This window comes from Meleagris gallopavo, chromosome 8, assembly GCF_905368555.1.
Source record: "Meleagris gallopavo chromosome 8, MGAL_WU_HG_1.1, whole genome shotgun sequence".
In the NCBI taxonomy this organism is placed as follows: Eukaryota; Metazoa; Chordata; class Aves; order Galliformes; family Phasianidae; genus Meleagris; species Meleagris gallopavo.
The window spans coordinates 10,046,267-10,066,303 of NC_139411.1; the positions used below are offsets into that span (position 1 = coordinate 10,046,267).

The 20,037-nt window shown below is 35.5% G+C and overlaps 2 protein-coding genes across 5 annotated transcripts in view; one reads left to right on the plus strand and one right to left on the minus strand.

Annotated features, from left to right (window-relative positions):
- The window catches only part of MYPN (myopalladin), a 71,064-nt gene extending 60,592 nt beyond the window's left edge, over nucleotides 1–10,472 (plus strand). For all 4 annotated transcript variants that reach the window (XM_010714270.4, XM_085229106.1, XM_010714268.4 and 1 more), the window contains 3 exons: nucleotides 406–571; nucleotides 2,751–2,884; nucleotides 4,423–10,472. In XM_010714270.4, coding sequence (XP_010712572.2) covers nucleotides 406–571; nucleotides 2,751–2,884; nucleotides 4,423–4,592 — 470 coding nt within the window. In that variant the 3' untranslated portion in view covers nucleotides 4,593–10,472. The remainder of the gene's footprint in view (nucleotides 1–405; nucleotides 572–2,750; nucleotides 2,885–4,422) is intronic.
- Nucleotides 10,473–14,155: 3,683 nt separating this feature from the next.
- On the minus strand, nucleotides 14,156–18,566 carry ATOH7 (atonal bHLH transcription factor 7). Its single transcript, XM_085229121.1, has one exon. It carries the CDS (start codon nucleotides 15,432–15,434, stop codon nucleotides 14,979–14,981), a length of 456 nt encoding a protein of 151 aa, XP_085085247.1. The 5' UTR covers nucleotides 15,435–18,566; the 3' UTR covers nucleotides 14,156–14,978.
- Between the last annotated feature and the right edge of the window lie 1,471 nt (nucleotides 18,567–20,037).

A 20,037-nucleotide genomic window follows, 5' to 3' on the forward strand; every position in this document is an offset into this window, starting at 1 on the left:
AAATATGTATAGGTCTTCTAGATGCCTATCCCAGTTTCATTGATTTTAAAAGTATATTTGAATAATAAAAATTCAAATTTGAATGTTTTTCTATAATAAAGCCTTGCAAGTTGTGAGCTATTGAAATCCATAGATTGGGCATTAATTTCCTGCTATGGTAGTAGGTTTAGACCCATGCCTACATACATGCATACATTCTTTAATGAACAACAGCTCTGCATGTTACTTGTTTTATGTTCTCTTACAGAGGCTACAGTCATGGCTTTTCGCTTTCTTTCCACTGTCCCATTAAAAATTTTGCAGCCTATTTCAGTACCACGGTTTTTGATTGCATTCTTCTACATTGTTCAATGACAATCAAGAAATACAGTATCTGTTGTTCACTAGTTCTGTTTCTTTTTCCAGCGAAGGAAGTAAAAAAAGCTCCCATGTTTTTGGAGAAGCTTCAGAACTGTGGTGTTCCTGAAGGGTACCCAGTCAGATTAGAGTGCAGGGTTGTGGGAATGCCGCCTCCTGTATTTTATTGGAAGAAGGATAATGAAACCATCCCATCAAACAGAGAGAGAATGAGGTACTGTAACAGCATACCCATAATTGAAGTTTCTTGTAGCCAGACCAACTGTTTTTATCACACAGCTTTTTACTGAAACAGGTCATGCTCTTCTTAAAACTATTTCTTTCTCCCACATAAAGTTTTAAAATGGTGGCTTCACTGTGTGACATGAAGAGCTACGTCCTTGGTACAGAAAAAGGCATGGAGCATAATGTGCCAATGCCTCAGAGGGTAGCAATAAGCCTTTTGGGCCATGATAAATATCTTCTTATTGAATTTATTACAGTATTTTTTCATGGGTTTTAGCAGCTTCTTTGCTCTCTAAACTATTTTTTTCCCAGTTAAGCTCTAAATATAAATGAATTCAAACTCAACAATTAGATTATGGCTATGAATGCTACACAGCATGGAATAACTGAGAGCTTAGCACATCAGATATGGAAGTCGATAACAAAGCTTGGTCACAAACACAGGCAAAGACTTTGATCCTCTCTTAAAGGATGCAACAGTGATCAGGTTCAGCTCTTCCATTCAAATACATTGATATTTTTTATTTTTCAAAAAACTTATTAGTGTTTGTAGCTGTGATTAAAATAATTGTTTGTTTGCTTAAGATGGTTGATACTTCAGCATAAATATAATTTTAGTTGGCTCCAACTACTGCTCTTATGCAGACATTGGCCATTTGCTATCAACTACAAAAAGCACTACATTTTCACATATGTAGCCTGCAGTCTCTCTGCAAGGCAAACTGACTCAGCAGCAGCATTTGTTGTGACAGGAAAGTTTACTTGATCCAATCTTCCAGTGAGTTTTGGGCTCCTCACTACAAGAAAGACGTTTGGTGGAGTTATCCAGAGAAGGGCAATGAAGGTATGAAGGCATATGTTTTATGGGGAGTGGCTGAAGGAACTGGGGTTGTTTAGTCTGGAAAGGAAGAGGTTGAGGTCAGACCTTATCGCTCTCTACAAAGCCCTGAAAGGAGCTTGTGACAAGGTGGGAGTTGGTTTCTTTTCTCAGGTACCAGCGACAGGATAAGAGGTAATGGCCTCAAGTTATGCCAGGGAACGTTCAGGTTGGATATTAGGAAAAAATTCTTTCCACAAGAGTGGTCAAGAATTGGAACAGGCTGCTCAGGGAAGTGGTAGTCACTATCTCTGGAGGTGTTTAAGAAACACGTAGATGTGATGCTTAGGGACGTGGGTTAGTGGGCATGGTGGTGATGGGTTGACAGATAGACTAGATGATCTTAGAGGACTTTTCCCACCTTAATGATTTTATGGATCCCAAAGACCTTCTTTTGTATCGAGATCTAGACACTCATGAGTTTCTGTACTACTCTGTCTTAGCATAAAGCAAATTATGTAGTGCTGATAGCAGAGGCTGAATGTTCCTGTTATTAGGAGCTGCCTAAAGCACAAATTGTCCTCTTTACCTGAAATTTTGTGTTTTGGCGTTTCAGTACAGTTTACATAAAAGCAAAATGTCAAATTTCAAAACATCCTCCAAATTCCAAGCATGCTGATGTGCTTATCTCCCACTTCTTCCCTTATATTGAGGGAAACATTTGAACTGATAAAACAACCAACCACAGCCTACAGAACAGAGGAACCTCAGTTCTCTGACATACTACCAAATATTATTTTTTCCTGAGAACTGTAGCCAAAAAGTCACAGACTGCTTAAGAGCAAATGAAAAAGAGGCAATAATGAAACAAATTTAGCTCTGAATGTTGTCAAATTAATCTTCAAGATTTTGCCTTTCAGTCATTTCTCTTGTGGAAAAGGGTGCCATGAGGAAGTTTGACTAGCTCTGATTACTGTTGTGAAAATATCACAACTTTGTACAAATGTTATTCTTCTAGCTTCTGTGCTTGAAAAAAGATACAGTATGACTCACCAGCAGCTTTGCTGGGGCTTATTTCATTGGAATTCAATAAGCAATTCCAATATTAGCACATACAGAATAAAAACACCATGGCTTTTCACAGCTGAAAGGAGCAAGAATAGATTTCAGCTGCTCAGATTATTGTCTGGGGCTATCCTGGAAGTAAGTCTATTGAGTGTAAAGGTCACAGTCTGATACTTCTTTAGGAACAGAAGTGACTTTTTTATTTCATAGCTGATATACATATTGCAAAATCTCAGAGATGACATGCTCCTGACAAATCCTAACCCTAAAAAACTTGTTTTCCCAGCATGCACCAAGATACAACAGGGTACGTCTGCCTTCTGATTCAGCCTGCCAGGAAAGCAGATGCTGGCTGGTATACCTTGTCTGCAAAAAACGAAGCTGGTATTGTCTCTTGTACTGCTAGACTTGACATATATGGTAAGTACTGGCCTAGTAAATAAAACAAATCAGAATTTATTTTCTATGACAGTCCTAGCTCTCAACTAATTCTTTGTTCTTACGTTACCAGTTTTGCCATGGATTAGACATTACTATCTATTGCTATCACTGCATGACTCCATTTTAACATGGCCACCAGGAGGAGATAGAACAATGCAGTTAAATTATGAGATTACTTGCCATTAAACTGATGTGGGAGAGGAGAAATGTTGTACAGTATTTTTTCTTTCTGCTTTCCATCTTCCATAGACACGTAAAAGCACAACAAATGTGTATTCATGTTAAACCTTACCTCTGTTCCTTTAGAGGCACATAGCAGTGCTATTGCACTGATCTGAGAAAGAAGAACAAATTGCACATTTAAAAGTAGGCCCCTTCTTTCAGGGAGCATGTATGGTACAAATTACGCCTAAGTAATGCAAGCAAGCTAAGATGATAATGTGCTGATCGAAGACTCAAAAGACCTAAGCCTAGTTCAAGAACTATGGCACAACATTTAACTTCTGTTTCTATGCAAGATGCATATACTATCTAAGATAATTTGTATATATATATAAAAAAAAAAGAAGAAAATCTTTGATTATTTAAGCAATAAAAATAAAACAGAAGACAGGGTTATATCCATGCCCTCAAAAATAGTTTTTAATCTTGTTTTCTTATTTAAAAAAAAGTGGAATAATAGAACCATAGGTCATCAGTGCATCTCTGTAAGTTTTCTGCCATCTTGTGGTGACACGAACAACAGTAATTCAATATTCAAGAGAGGGCTGAGCAGAGATTGATTCAAAAACAAACACACAAAATGAAAAGTAATTCCCCAAGTGTCTAAATGTGGGCACACAGAAATTAAGGTTTTATACGAAGAATGAACACAAAAAGCAAAAAAAAAAAAAAAAAAGGGGGGGGGGGGAAGTAAGAAATGTGTCCTGATTCCAGCTGTATTTTCTAAAGAATCTACATGTCTTGTACGCCAGAATGACAGAAATTACTTTTCTTCATGCTATTTCAAGTGAAGGTCTGGTCCACTATTTACAGTTCTATTTGTAAAGAATGAAGTACAGTAGTGAGAATATTGATTTAAAAAATAAATACCACCAGAAGAAAAGCCAGAAAGAAAAGTCCTCTAAGGGATGGAATAGTACAAAATGAGTTATTTTCCGTTTGTTTATCTCTGCTCATGCTGTAATGTGTCTTTTCCTTTGCTTGCAAGAGCTCGGAGAAAGCTTCACAGATTAAATGATTCATTTTTGGACTTACTGAAATTCATGTGAACGTTCCTATTGAATTGAAAAGGAGTGGAAATTTGTCCATTAATATTTTAATAAAAACACTCAGTGTAAATCATACAGATGGCAATATTTGAAGGAACAGACTCCAAGACAGGGAACAAACTGCTGTGCTCCCTTCGAGGATGTTGGAAGGAACTTAGACTTAGCAGTTGTGCATGTTGACTTCTGTTGTTTCACTGCTAATTTATTCAGAGATTTATGCAGCCCGTTCTGTTTTTGTTGCTTCAGCTCAGTGGCATCATCAAATTCCACAACAAATAAAGCTTCGACCTGGGAGTAGCCGGTATGCAAACCTTACTGGCCAAGGACTCGACATGTATTCTGGCTTCCCAACTACTGAAAGTCCTGTGTTGTTTTCATCCCCAACTCAAAAGATGGTGGAAAGCGATGAACTTTGAAAAAAAACAAATGAACAATGGTTCCAGTTACACTTGCAGAAATACTAGAACTGAAAAAAAAATAAAGAGGTACAAGTCAAGATGCTCAAGGTTTACAAGCAATCTGTTTGTAATTAAGTGTACTGCTGCTGCAAATTTTGCGAGTAACATATACAAGATTTTTGCATACTATTTTTCTGCAGGATAATTGTGGTATGGAGTGTTGTGCAATAAATTCAGAACTGTGTAGTTTGCTAAGAATTACATAGTAAACATAGTTTTCAGCACTTAAAAGCCAATACCACTTCTACTGCTAGAATTAAAGCTACTCTCCTGTAGCAAGCTACGTTAAGGATTGATGATGTTTTGCTGGAATACTGCCCAGTGAAAACACTGATATTACAATAACAATCCTGAATGAGGGTAAACAACATGACTTTGAATGTAATTCTGAAACAAAAAGCCAGATAATCACAAAGCACAAGTACAAGGAAAAAGATGTAACTCATTTTTATATATGATTAAGCCAGATAATCTTATAATTGCTGAACTCAAGTCTAGATAAGTATAGAATTCCATGTAGGTACAGCTGTATACCTTATATATTTATATTTGTGTGCATGTGTATACTCCATGAACTGTGTACTCATGGCATAATGATTCATAAAGTAAGGTACAGGACATGTGCCCAGGGCTCTAACATAGGACACTAATCTTCCTGTAGTCTGAAGCATGTTCTGTAGAACTCGTAGCTGAAACTATTGTCCAGATGTGCTTTATATTTTTTTTCCCTTACATTGGTAGCGATTCTCTGCTTTTAAACATAAACTCATACCAAGCTTGTAACTTCAGAGTTTTCAAACATCAGTCTCTTTCTTCCCGTTTCTAATGTGACTGAAAGAAAAGTATCTACCATATACCTCATTTTTTCCTCTAACTGAAAAGGAATTATGATCTGCTGGAAATCAGCGATTTCATCATCGTTTAGGAAACAATGACAAGTATGGTGACTACTATTAAGACAGCAAATTCCATTAATACACAAAAATCTATGGACTTAAATTCTCCTATAACTAATAGAAGTATATAAGAATCTAATGAAGATGCAACAGAAGGTGTTAAGAACACTTAATTGATTTAAATACATTTAGCATCTGCACAGTTATACAGCATTTAGAATCTGTGACTATCTAAGATTATTTCTTGCCTCTTTAAGTTATTGTTATCCCTCTTCTTTGGACAAGAAAAATTAAAAGATGAAAAATGAAAAGAAAAATTAACAGATACTATCAGTTTAGATCTTATTAGGACTTTTTGCACAGTGTAACTTAATTTACAAATGCAAAGAAAACAATGAGGAATTATCTTAAGAGCAGAAGGATACTGGATATGGACAGAGACTTGAGAAAGAGAAAGCCTTTCATTCCTGATTTCCTACAAAAGCAACTTACGATATCACTAACTCTTGGTTTCCTAATGATTCATGGGAAGTGAATTTATTGTACTATTCCATTTCCTGTGTGAGTACCAAAACACGTATCACAAAACCACCATAACTCAAACTCACCATTATCCTTCCCTGCTTTTGTTAGAAAACTCAGGTATAATTGACCCCAGACTGAGCAGATCAGGAAGCTAAAACATTCTTATCCTGAGAGACAATACAAGATACAGTTATTTTGGTGAGAAAGCAGAAATGCCAGTTGTTGCTGATGTTGTATCTCCTTTCCAGCAAGTAAGATGCAACTAATTGCTATAAAAAGCAGTACGTCATCTCAAGTGATTTCAGTTATGAGATGCTCGCTCAGTTTAAGACAAACTGTGGGCCTCCAGAATAGAGAAGCCCTTGTTCCTCTAATCTTCAGTTGTTTTTAGGATGGCTGTCAGAGTTGGTTAAAAAAAATAGTAAGATAATAATAATAAAAAGATTCTCATATTTGTAACTACTCTTGAGAAAATAATCCAAAAAAAGTTATTGGATTTTATTTAATTCAGTGCTGTTGGGAAGAAGGATGAGACGGAATTAAAACACAAAAGATCTAATTCCAGTCATCTCATTACTTCATGTCAGAACTGAAAAGTGGATTTTGACCCAAAGTATTCAAAATTGGATATCGTTCATCAGGCTTTGTTAGTCAAGCTCTTTTCCTCTTTAGAACACAACAGTGGGCCCCTTGCCTAGCTTTAAGGGAATGAACCAGATGATTTCCTGAGGTTCCTTCCAACCTGAATCATCCTATATATCCTACATTATTTTACTTTCCTCTGCCTGTCTGAATGTCCTATATGGATAAAGTTTGCTATTGACTGAGTAGAAACTAAGAAATCAAGCAGCACAAGCTTCTCCTTTGGGCTGTGATATATCCCACTGCGCAATTCTAGCAAGAAGGGTAAGCATGATATCTGATTTTTTTTTTTTTTACATAGTCTGAAATAATAGTACCTATTATTTGCAGATACTTGGTTACCAGTTCTAGAATCATACCTGTGAATATTACTGACATTAGTAGCGATTCTCACATTTTATAACATCAGACATCATGTCCAAGAACTTGGCACAAACCAAAAGACAAAGAGCACAGATAACAGATGTAAACTATCTCTCTTGACTTACATAATTATAATTTGAGCAGACAAGCTGAAGGATAAGTGCTACATTTTTTTAAATGTACTTTTTGTTCTTGTTGTTGAGGCAGACAAAAGCTACTGCTTTTCCCAAAAATCTGTATAAGAAGGATTAATTCTAAGCCATTAAATAAGAGACCTCTGCAGATTCACAGCAAACTAGGCTACAGACTGCATCACCAAAATCTGTCACCTGAACTATAAATATTCTCTCTTTGACAGTATTTATTTGCAGAAGGATCAAATTTTTATCCATCACACTTCCCTACATAATGTATAAGTCAGAGAAATTATTTTCAGTGCATCTGACATAAACAAAATCAGAATCTGATCCCAAATACTCTGTAGTCATTAACTTTTGCTTATTAATTGCTACAGAACATTTGTCCTTTGCATATTCTGAGCCCAGACAGAGAGTGTGTAAACAAAGCTTAATGAATGGATGTAAATGCTGTTAATTAGCAGAACTAATGTGCTCATCATAAAGAAGATGCAAAAATGATGCTTATATTGTTGACTGATGGGAAAGCCAATGGGAAAAATTGCTTGCGTAAGCAGTAGAGACAACACTGAGTTATCACAAAACTTGATGTTGTTAGAGTTCATGTGCCATGAGGGTATCATACTGTGTCAAGATGTACTACACACTATGCAGTTGTGCTCTCTTCCTGAACAGCTTGACTTCTCATTGTTTTTGTTCAATTGAATAGCTGATTTGATTTCACACTAACATGATATTTCATTCTCTTATTTAGGGCAGGCTCCTGCAACAATAAAAATCAATGTTAGAGCATTTACTGGAATCAGTGTTAGCTATTATCTTCCAAAAGTCCATTAAATCACAACAATGTGAAACACAACATTGTATCAATGAGATACAGAAATACTCACTTTTGTAAACTCTCAGTAACAGATCAGGTTTACTTAATTTCGTGTTCCCTTCCAGTCCTGTTTTTGTATGTGAACAGATGCACAGTACATTTCAAAGAATGGCAGAAATAACTTCTATTCTGTAATTGTATAAAGCAGAAGTATCATCTTTGCTTTAAAATTTTTGGCCCACCTTGGTGCAGACACAGTCCTCAGCAGCTTCATATAACAGTTTGCATTAATACCAATAGACTTCTCGCCTTAAAACAGCTAGACTGAGATAATTTGCTTGCATGCAGACAATGGAACATACCTACTGAATGATTCCCATACACTAGTGTGAAGAGGAAAGCACATCATCTAAATTATAAAAGTCAAGTCTGCAGCCTCTTTCATAATATCTAAGCAGTTGCCAATTGCAACTGTTTACAGTAACAGATATTGCAAAGAAACAAATCTGAAATCAAAGTTACTAAAAGAATTGTTCTCTTACTGCTACAAGGTTAAAAAAACATTAGTTTCAAGACGTCTTCATACAAAATTATTAATAAGACCTAATTAAAGTTTTTAATTGTTAAATATTGAATAAGTGATTCACTGTTAGTTGCCTTACTATTTCTAATACAAATATGTTCACTTTGAGCCCTAAAATTCTATTTTATATTTTTTTCTTGATTAAATTTGATATTTTTTATTTTTTGATCCAAAGTCATTCTCTATGGAAAAATAGTGCTAACATCAGTTTTAAAGTATATTAAGCGCATACAAAAGGAAGAAACAAATGCCCAAATGTTCAGGAATGTATCTCTTTTCATCTCACCTTAAATAAATGCTTCAAAATTGCATACAAGAGTGTGTCCTTGATGTGTTTAAGTAATTGCAAGCGTGGAGCAAAACCAGAGGTTTCTACAGAACTCAGCTGTGACAGATAATGAAATTAATGCATTTAGGCTTACATTATTTAGAAGAAAATCATAAAGTACTGTCAAGTCAGGAATATAGTAGACATGACTCTAGCATAGTTGCTAGAGTTGCTGTTTTTTCTAAATATCAGTTTGCTCTTGTTTTAAATAACACTTTCTTCATCCAATAAATTCTCTGCTCAATCAAATTTTAAAAGAGCAAGTGGAACCAGAGCAGAAGCTAAGGAGTCTTTAGGACAATCTGAGTGTTCAAAAGATCTGTATAGTTGTCAGATTATCAGCATCTTGTGGAATTCATCCCCAACACCTGTATTTGGGCATATCCTTCTATTTTACAGACTGGCAGAGATGAACTCCATTGTGTCTCAAATTCTTGCACCATGTTGCATCACATTCAGCCAGCACCCACACAACACCCACAGAAATGCCCAGTTATTGGATCTAGGACCAAAGCTCCTCTGTGCAGTAAGTAGGGCACTGGAGAGTGTTACAGAAGATTTATTATTTCAGCCTTTAGCTCTGTATCCAGTTAGTTCTTCAATAAATGAAAATTGAATGAAGCTGCAGAAGCAAAACTAATACTACAAAGAAGATGGATTTTATAGTCTTGATATAGAAGACAACAGGTGAAAGAAAAAAAGATTCATTCTATTACATTTGCTGATCTTGATTTTACTGTCCCGTTTAACCATGTTTCTCCATTCCTGCACAAACTGATTCTTGTGTATATCTGTAACTGCTAGATCAGAGGCAATGTTCATAAGAACATTTTAGCCATGTTATTACAGCCCTACGAGCTATAGCAGCTCCCACATGTAATATCACTTCCTCTGAGCAATAAAAGCTGGTTTTAGTAATGCCTTCAGACTTCAAGTCCATTATAATTACAAAGAACTAACGTCATACAGATAATCCTTGGGCCATACGTACTACAAATTTAAGTGAAGGTCTCCATTTATTTCAATGTGAAATTATGTTCAGAAACAGACAATTCACTAAGATTATATCATCTTCTAACAATATCTGACTATTTTTTTTTTCTTTTTTAAATAAAGTAATGGAGAAATATCAAAGACATTTCGAAATTTTGAAAAACTGACTGTGGATTTCAGACTGCAGGAAGCCATTCTACCACGGACTTGTTTTATTTGGAGTTACATATGCAGACATCTTAAGCAAATTCTGTGGAAGTTAAGATTTACTTTGCATGTTAATTTCTGTAAAAAATGAAAACTGAACGACAAATTGGAAAAAAACTACTAGTATACAAAATACTAAAATGTATTATTTGGTAGAAAAGATTTAAATATTATACATATGGGTTTTGCTTTGGGTTTTTTAAAACTATGTTTTCTTGACACTTGATTAAAGTTGAAAACATAAAGCTTTCTTTTTTAAATGAAATCAAATGTCTTTAATATCTATGTAGAGGAAGCATTGGACTGTTTCTTCAATGAATAAATGCGTTTTTGTTCTCAGTGCATTTGCTTTATTTCCTGGGTATTTTATAGAGATACAATAACTTAGCAAAAAGAAATTGTTTTGAAAATTCTTAATGAGTTTATCAAGTCTAGATAAAGCCATTCCTAAATTAAAACTGAGAATTGCATCTGTATTGGCAGCCAAAATCTGTATTGCCAATATATGCAATGATACTCATCATCTTAAGGCAGAAGCTTATTTTGGAACATTAAGAATATAGCAGGAAATCATGTTCTTTTTAATTTCTGCCTAGCAAATCATATCACCACAGTAACTTCACTGAAGATTTCACTACAGAAGTTCTACTTAACAGGGTACAGGAAACACAGCTAAAAATTAAAAACAAACAAACAAACAAACAACAACAAAAACCCTAATGATATCCATGCTTCCCCATGCAAAAAAGTTGCAATGTCACTGACCTTACAAGGCTATAACTAAAGCTAGCAACATTTTTACTTTTCATAATGCACATACTGTAGCACCATTGAGGCATTCCAGACAAGAACTGAGCTTTGTTCTTTACGTGTGTATAGTGCTGAATGGTCTGTGCCTTAAAAATGGTGCAATAGAAAAGAGAAACCTAAAAAGCTGGAATTAATTGAAGTGATAGGATTTACCCACTGGTAGCTGCAATAGCTAGGCAGGAAGAAATCACTGCTTTTACAGAACATGCTACCCTAGTTCCATTTCCAGACCAGGAAAAGTCACTGCAGTTGAAAACATCTCTCCAGTTCAAATTGAAAAATAACTCTGGCCGCCTTGTTAAAAAAAGAAAAAAGGAAAAAAAAAAAAAAAGAGAGAGAGAGAGATGATTCAAAGAATCATAAGACCACCTGTGCTAGTTCAAAGAGTAAACACCAGGATGCAGTTTGAACCTTCTAGAAGAATAGAGGTTAATTTCCCACAGACAGTTCATTTGAACTGCACACTGAATTTCAGTAGTGAAACACGTGTTTAGCAAGCAACAAGTATTTAATGAAGAAAGAATTTCTGATCTTCTGTGTGTTCATAATGTGACTTTAGAACTACTATGTACTAATACTACAAAAAGAAATATCTGAGGCTTGCACTTCTCAGTGGGACAGAAATCTGTAAGCAGAAGAAATTCTGCATGTAAGAACACATCAAGCTCTGCACATCTGAAGTCATTTGGAGGCAAATTGGAAGCAATAATTTATTGGAGGGAAGTGGGACCATGTCTTAAGGACTAGTACAGAAGGGTCACAGTTATTATCTGACAAGCATCAAACAGTCAATAGGAAATAAATACTCTGGAGCAATGATGAAATCCATGTTAAATGGTCAAGTGATCATTTCACGCAGTCACTGAAATATTAGTGAAGAAAAGCAGTCAAGAGAAGCCAATGACTTCCTGAATGGTTATTGAGTTTGAGACATCTAAACCACAGCTTGCTCTTCACACTGCAGTCAAAAAGAACTTTTCATGTTTAAAACTACCCCCATGTTCCCCAGAACAGAGCTCTGACAGATAATACATAAACAGCTATGAAGAACTTACTCTACTGCCATCAGTGCTGTAATAAATTAGAAATCCCAACTTCCAACTCAACACTGCACTCTCCCAGGAATTACCGCACCATTCTGTAAAAGCATGTTTCAGTCACTAATTAAATAGTTACTAATTACTATTTGATAAAAAAGAATTAAACACTTTTCACTAGCAAAATCAGATTTAAGAAAATGGGGATTGTATTATTCAATGGCACAGGCTGATCTATAAAGCATTCAAAAAGCTATCCTCTGCACTGAAGTGCTTTTTAAGGCTTCACTTTCAATTGTTAACAATTTAGGTAATACAAGCACAGATTTGGTTTGCTCCTCTTTGTGTGAGCTTACCATCATTTAAACATTCACACCACAAAAACATTCACTGTTTTTGTGACTATTTCTGTCATCAGACTATCTACTATCAGCAGACAGTGTATTACAATGCTGAATGGGAGAAACAAAATGGATGAGGCATACTTTTATGTACACTACATATAAACTGCAACATCACATCCCAAAAATAAAATTATATGCCAGCAGTGCAGAAACACGTTGGTACAATTCTCGTACACTGCCCTGGTGTTTTACTTTCATACAAATTTGTACACTCCTCACAGAGTTTTAAAGTCTATTTCTCACTAAGCCAAGATCTCTGTGTCACAGAATTGTACAGTCTATTTGCATTATATTCCTGTTTCAGAATGGAAAATCTATTGCTGTGCAAGCAGTGCAGTTCACACAATGTCTGCCCAAAGTTTACGCTAATAAATTAGTCTAGGATGGCACATCATTCATATCATTTATTTGAGGACTGCATTGATTATACCTGAATATGACAAGGAACTTCTTTAATGTGAGAGTAACAGAGCACTGGAACGGGCTGCTCAGAGAGGCTGCAAAGTCTCCTCCTCTAGAAATATTCAAAACCTGCCTGAATGCCTACTTGTGTAATCGACTTTAGGGAACCTGCTTCAGCAGGGGATAGGGCTTGGTGATCTCCAGAGGTCCCTTCGAGCCTCTACAATTTTGTGATGCAGAGAAATTGGTCACTTAACAATAACAAATTTTCCAACACTATTAACTCAAGCGCGTGACAAACAACTACTTCTATTCTCTCTGTATAAACTTCTGTAAAGAAATCAGCAAACAATATGACTTTGTATTCCCAGAAGGCTGAAACTACATAAAGAGCAAATGTAATTCATAAGAAAAAGTCCACATTTTAATAATTACCCTAATCACTACTGAACTTAGAAAAGCCAAAATATATATTAAAAAATGTTCCTGAATACCAGTGATTAAGGGAGAAATCTGCTCAGAATATATTTGCTTTCTATATTTGTTTAATGTAGACCTGAAAGTCTGTCCTTTTACTCCAAATTCAATCTAACTTGTAGCTTTGGAAGTGTACTATTCCACAAGACACTGATCAAAGGCAAAATGTCAATGAAGGTTCAGGGAGATGACAGATACTAAGGTCAGGTCTCTCTCTACATAAATAACAGTTTCTGTAGCAGAGTCCCAAAACAGCACTTAGTTCCTATTGCTGGTTCTGTTTTTTTAATTTTCATTTCCATTGAAAGCTACTTAATTGTTGCAAATAGCTCTTATCAAAACTTCCACTTTATTTTAGGATTCTTTCAAATGACAAGATATGGCAGCAGGCAACCTGCCAGCCTTCCCTGCTGGAAATCTACCATCAGTTGTTTTGGGACAGCAGCCCCTTTTCTCCTTCTCCCAGATGGCTAACATTAGCAAAGTGCTCATTTCTGGAAATTCCCAACAGCATCACCAGCAGAAGTATCCTTCATCTTCACAGTCTGCCACCATCATAACAGGCATCTGCAGTCAGGCCTTTGTGGACACATCTGCTGTTCTGCTCCTACTCATTTATTTTTTTTTTTCCACCTTCCCAGTCTCCTTTTCCTAAGTCTTCTGCCTTTTCTATCCAAATCGCTCTATCTTCCACAAGCACAAGGAGAAAATAAATAAAAGACAATTGAGGGCATCAGCAGGGCTGAAATAAAGCATACCTTTCAACAAAATTTATCTTTAAAAGCTGTTTTTTGGAGGGTACACTCAACACACCTCCTCCTGTAACTGAGTGACAAACATCATTTGCCAGTTTTTCTGCACACTAAGCTGTCAGGGCAGAGGAAGCAGTGAAATACTAAGGGAAACAAAGTAAGTAATTTCTAGAGTTGGAATTTAAGGTAGTATATGAGGACATATCATAGAAAAAGCTTTATTTATGATTTACAAAATCTGTCTCTAGGTAACATAAAATTAAAAAATAAGATGCAAACTACAAAATCCAGATGTTTAGATTGTTTTCACACAAGCATCTCATTCACAGTATATAACCACATGTGCTTTTACAGCCACTAAAAATAAAAACATTTTCATGACTTGAAGTTAGCTCTTTTTCGAGCATACAAGAGACACCGTAAGTTGGATTAAAGCAAACCTACACAATTTCGGAACCCATATATCAAACTTACAAAGTTTAAGACAGTTAGTTCTCCAAGGACTAGAACTCCAAGATAAAACTTTTTCCATGGGAGTCATTCAAGGGAAAACAAAACAAAGAATTACTTGAAAGCTGACATAAAAATAAAAACATAGAATGAAATTGATTTGTAGTGTTACTCCATTCAGTTATAGCAAGGGTCAATGGGGCCCCTGACTGGCAAGAAATACTATCATGAATCATAATTAAATAAAAAGACTTATTTAATTAAAGGAGCCAAATTAACTAGCAAGCAATAGTCTGTAAGATTTCAAACAGCTTTCTATCAACAGTAAAGAAATTCATATTTCCTAAACGCATATTGATTTAAGTTCTCAAAGCAAACTTATTTTGTCAAGTTAGTATAAGACAGAAACACGAATAAGCTATTGTAATGCCAATATTACCTTATTCAAGCAGATTAACTCTTGCTAATTATTAAATTACACATCTGGCCTGCTGCATATTTTTAGCTCATACTAAGTTCTAATTAGCTATTTGAAAGTGTTCGGGGTGATAGCTGAATATTCGCTGTGCATAAGGATCACTGTCTGTTGCCACTTTTTGTCCCGTATAATGGTGGTAGCTCTCTGGATGAAAGTGTTCACAGTGAAGGTTAATCCATTCTCTTTCAGTACTGTATCTCTCTGCTTCAGCAAGTATTCGTGTTAGAGCCATGATGTAACTCAAAGCCATCTGAAGGGTTTCGTATTTGGAGAGCTTCTTATCCTGACCCCACTGTGGAACCACCTTCCTCAAACGATCAAAGGCTGTGTTCAGTCCTTGCATCCGTCTTCTCTCCCTGGCATTGGCAGCCAGTCTTCTCTTGGCAGCACTCTCCATTCTTTCTGTGCTGCACTTCACAACGCAGCCTGGTCCACTTCTGCACTGGATGTCCAATTCTACTCCTGAATCCAAATGATTGGATTTACAGGTTTTCATATTTATTGCAGCTGCAGCTTCACACACATATAGGAAAAATTACACTTTAAAAATGAAGCATCTGAACAGTTGTAGAAAAAGTACTTCTTTAAGTAGTCTGTGTACCTCTTGAATCTTTTTCCAGATATTGTTGATGAGATATTTATCTTAGCATAAAAAATAAAAAAATAAACAACTCTTCCGGCTCTTCTGGAAGTGTCTGAAAATTGCTTATTGTTTAATGAAAGAATAAAGAGTTCTCAATGCCTTATGCTTTCATTTCTTCTCACTTCTGTAAACTGAATGACATAGATAAACAACAACAAAATCTCCATCCTCAAAACACGAGTTAGTGAAGAAAAAGGTCCTTTTAAGCCAGAAAGGATATTAATGGATTAAAAAGACATCCATTCCAATGGCCATTTCACTTGGAAGGAGTCCTGATTCAGTTTAGGAGGATGTTTTGATAAGATGAACTGTTGCAATCTGAAGACGTGACTTCTAACAGAAACCTCTCCCTTCTTGACTGCCGCCGTTAAGCAATGATCGTGTCTTACAGACTCGAAGAGGCTTTATAGGAATTGCTAAAGCTAAACAGGTGGTAGCAGGTGGGCGGGCGGCACTCTGCTTCCATCCCAGTACCTTCTCAGCCTGGGAACCACAGGGGGAAAAAAAAAAAAAAAAAAAAAAAAACCAACAGTAAAACCCGAACATTACAGCCTTCATCTGTTGAGAAGTCTTCCAAAGCCATTCTGTCCAGCCCTAACAACTTGCCATCTGGAGCCGTGTCTGGCTGGCCCCACAAGACTCTGGGCAGTTAAGCAAAAGATCCTTTCAATTGATAATCTGTTGCAACTCAGGAAAAAAAAAAAAAAAAAAAAAGAAAAAACAAAAAACCTCTCACTGTGCATTGTAGCATTTGCACTTTAAAATATCTGAAAATTCTGGTAGGTAGTTATTAGGATTAAAAAAAATTGTTCCAACAAAACAGAGGAGAATTAGCTTGGTGATGTGTGGCAGAGAATAGTTCTGTGCTTCACTGTACAATACTGAAGCAGACAGACTCAAATTATCGGGAATCTTGTCGGACTCAAGTACAGACCATTAAGAGAACAGTAGCTCGAGAAAAACTGAGATTATGTATATGCATGTCACATATCATAATTCAGAACAAGTTTAAACAGTTAAAATGTAGCTACGGAATTATTTGGATTAAATATGGATTTACTAATTTTTAAAGTATTTGGAGAGGTTGTGATACAGACGCACCAGTACAAGTAGTCTGAACACTGTCCTTTTTAATACGCTCTGTGTAATGTACATATGCATATTTATGTGAATGTAAACATAGAATGTGCCCTCTTAGGAATATCCCTAAATAGGTAAGGAGAATAAAAGAAGATGTGGAAAAGATGAATCTGCTTTCTGGCTGTAAGAGCTTGTTTGTGCTACTAACTCTAGTGACAGTTAAGTCATCATTCAGGCACGCAGAATATAATCTTGGTTTTACAGTACTTATACTATTAAAACTATTATCTACATAAGTTACAAGGAAAAATCATATGAACATGTTGTCTTATACACAAAAGGTTAAAAAAAAAACCTGTCACACAATGATTTATTATCTGTATTGATTTCAGACTTAATTAAACTGTTACCAGCATTCATAAATTACTAAGTTTTTTCATTAGAGACTGAATACTGTATATTTATTTAGAACTATGACTCAATTGTTTTCATTATGACTCCAAAACTTGAAGTAGTTGTAAACAGCTGATTAATCTCTAGCAGAAGCAATGACAATGAAATGAGGTTGAATAATCCAAAAACAATAGGATGCAATTGAACACTAATGGACTCGAGCACGACAGATGTTGAACGTAGGCTGTTACGCCCAGTTGGTCTGCTCCTAATATTCTGAATCCTAATGGTCTTGAACAGAGATGATGGTTGGGGTAGGGAGTCTCCATTATTCCATTATCAAGATGTACGATGCATCTTCAATATTTAAAGAAGTACAACTTCATCACATTTCATTATAATATTCAACATTCCTATTTGTGTGCGCTGACCTGTTCTCCCAAATATAAAAAAAAAAAGCACTACTGCACATTAATGTGTTCTGAATGACAATTTCTGAATACTTGTGAGTGTGAGAGAGCTGAAAACAGCACATTTCCAAAAACCACATAACCATATGTCTTTCACAGAAGGATCAGAAATTAGACCTTGCGAGAGACTTCCTTTTCTGAAGACACTTCATGGGTAGCAATAAAAAAAAAAAAAACAAAAAAACAACCCACACCTTTAATCTTCATGCAATTGCTATAGCATATTGTAGTGCTGCAACTTAATATGCTCAAATAATTTTAGTTGAATCATTTGTCACTTAAAATGAATCTCAAGGGATTTTTAATGTGTAAGAAAACAATAAAATTAAAGCACTCTGTAAGTTAATATTTTGCATTCTCATGGACATTTACTACTCAGTACAAATTATTAATCACTCTTACTGTGAAAATAGTGCTGCTAACTTCATGCCTTAAGTATGAAAAGCATTTCTAACTTCATGCCCTGCAAGTATGAATTACAAAGATTTCAAATATAAAATTAGAAATATACAACTCACAATAACTTTCTAGTTTACTCCACTAATGAACAGTGAGACAGCAAATGACAGTACCATCAATTTTCCTCCTTTCTAATTGATTCTCCATCATTACCATTCTTTGGGTAACACATTGATACCATCTCAAGAGAAGAGCTGAGTTTTATCTCTCTTAAAGAACAACTAACTTCACTTTGTATGAATTACTACGAAATCACAGAATCAGGGCACAAGTCTACCTGGCTGATGAATCTTAGGGCTTACAGGTAAGGTCAAAAATTGTTCCTTGGAAGGTCAAAATGGTTGCTTTCCATGTCACCTTTTTTTTTTTTTTTTTTTTTAAACTTCCTGCTTTAAATAGAGAAAAAAAATTATTTGAGCATACATTGTTTTTGTTTGATGATATGCATAAGAAAAAATATTTATGCTCATCTAAAAAGGCTATTTTTTTCCTCACAGAAAAATGAGCATCAGTGTCTTATCTACACGAATTAATTATTTGCATAGTCCATTAGCCATATGAAAATACACCATCTCAAATTAGATAACAAACTGCTTTACTGATCAGATAATAATAAAAAGGGTATCAGTGACATTTTCCCAAATCTCCCTCACCTGGCCTGATTTTTTCATTTTTCCAGTTTGCCCTGAGTACAGCTTACGTAATTTTACTCTCCCTTTATTTTTACTTACTGCTCAGAGATAATCTTCTTTGAAATTATTCACCCAATGGTTCACAGAATATTCATGATAGCAGTTTTCAAAAAACTGATCACATATTTAGGCATGATATACTGCTGTTGTGCTAAAAACAAATCTAGATTCTAGCTCCTATTAGTTTCATCTTTATTGTATATCAATGATTTCCCAAAAGTTTCCCTTCTGCTCTTACTTTTTGTGTCAGAATATAATTTGAAGCCAGAAGAAACACTGAAATATTCTGTGCCTACTCACTCACATTTTAATCTTTGAATCTCTTAAGCAGGTACACACTCAGTGCTACTCCATAGCCCCAGCAGCATTATTCCTGACTTACATTTTAATTCTAAAATGGTGTTTTTGGTCAAAATATTGTGTTTTACTCAGAGAAGAAACAATTTGAAAAAATAAGACTGATGGTTAAGCATGCTTTTTTCATTCATAAAACAAATTTTATTAACTTTAAGACACCAGTGATATTAGCAAAACAAAAGATACTTCTAGTCCACTGCAAAATAAACTAGGTTTGAGATTTACGACTAGATACAGAAATACATTAAAAATTTCCTGCTAAACACGCAAGATAGTAACTCAAATGATGATCACAGGAACCTTTAAGAGGAGCATGATATTTTCCACACGTGTTACTATGGAAAACACAATCTAATTATTCTTGTAGGGTACTAATTTTAAAAGGAACCGAGAGTAACACATTGGGTTAAAACTATTTCCAGAATACCATCTCTCCTCCAATCACACTAAAAGTAACAGAAATAAAAAATATGTCAAAGCAAGAACCTTACCTTTTCCTTCTAGCCAGATAATACTATTTCACTTCTGCTAGGACCCTCCTAAAAGCCACATCAGGACTTCTTACCCCCCAGGAGCTTCAAAGGTAGTTTATACTGAGCAAGCCAAAAGACCAGAGTGCAGTGATCTTGCACCTTAATTAATAGCAGGTGAGTTAACTACCAAAATGTGACCACCTTTAAGGGTGCAGTCTTTCACAGCATTTGCTCTCAAGACAGACTAACAACCCATGGTGCAGGGAATAATGTACTTTCCTTCCCTGGTTGTTTACACCATTTTCCCTATTGCTCCAATAGGAATACTTCCCTATAGGTCTATCAGCAAAAAAAAAAAAAAAAAAAAAAAAAACAACCACCAACTCTCAAGTGAATGCCAGTGTCCTCAAGAGAAATTTAGACACTTATTCTTATTGGGAACTTTAATAGCAATCTAGAGCAGTAAGATGAATTTGCAATAATTTTACCTAGCACTTCCCAGTGCCATACTGCACACTTCTCAGCATGTTCT

Coding starts and splice junctions, on each gene's coding strand:
- ATOH7 (XM_085229121.1), bottom strand. CDS start 15,434: ATGAAAACCTGTAAATCCAATCATTTGGATTCAGGAGTAGAATTGGAC.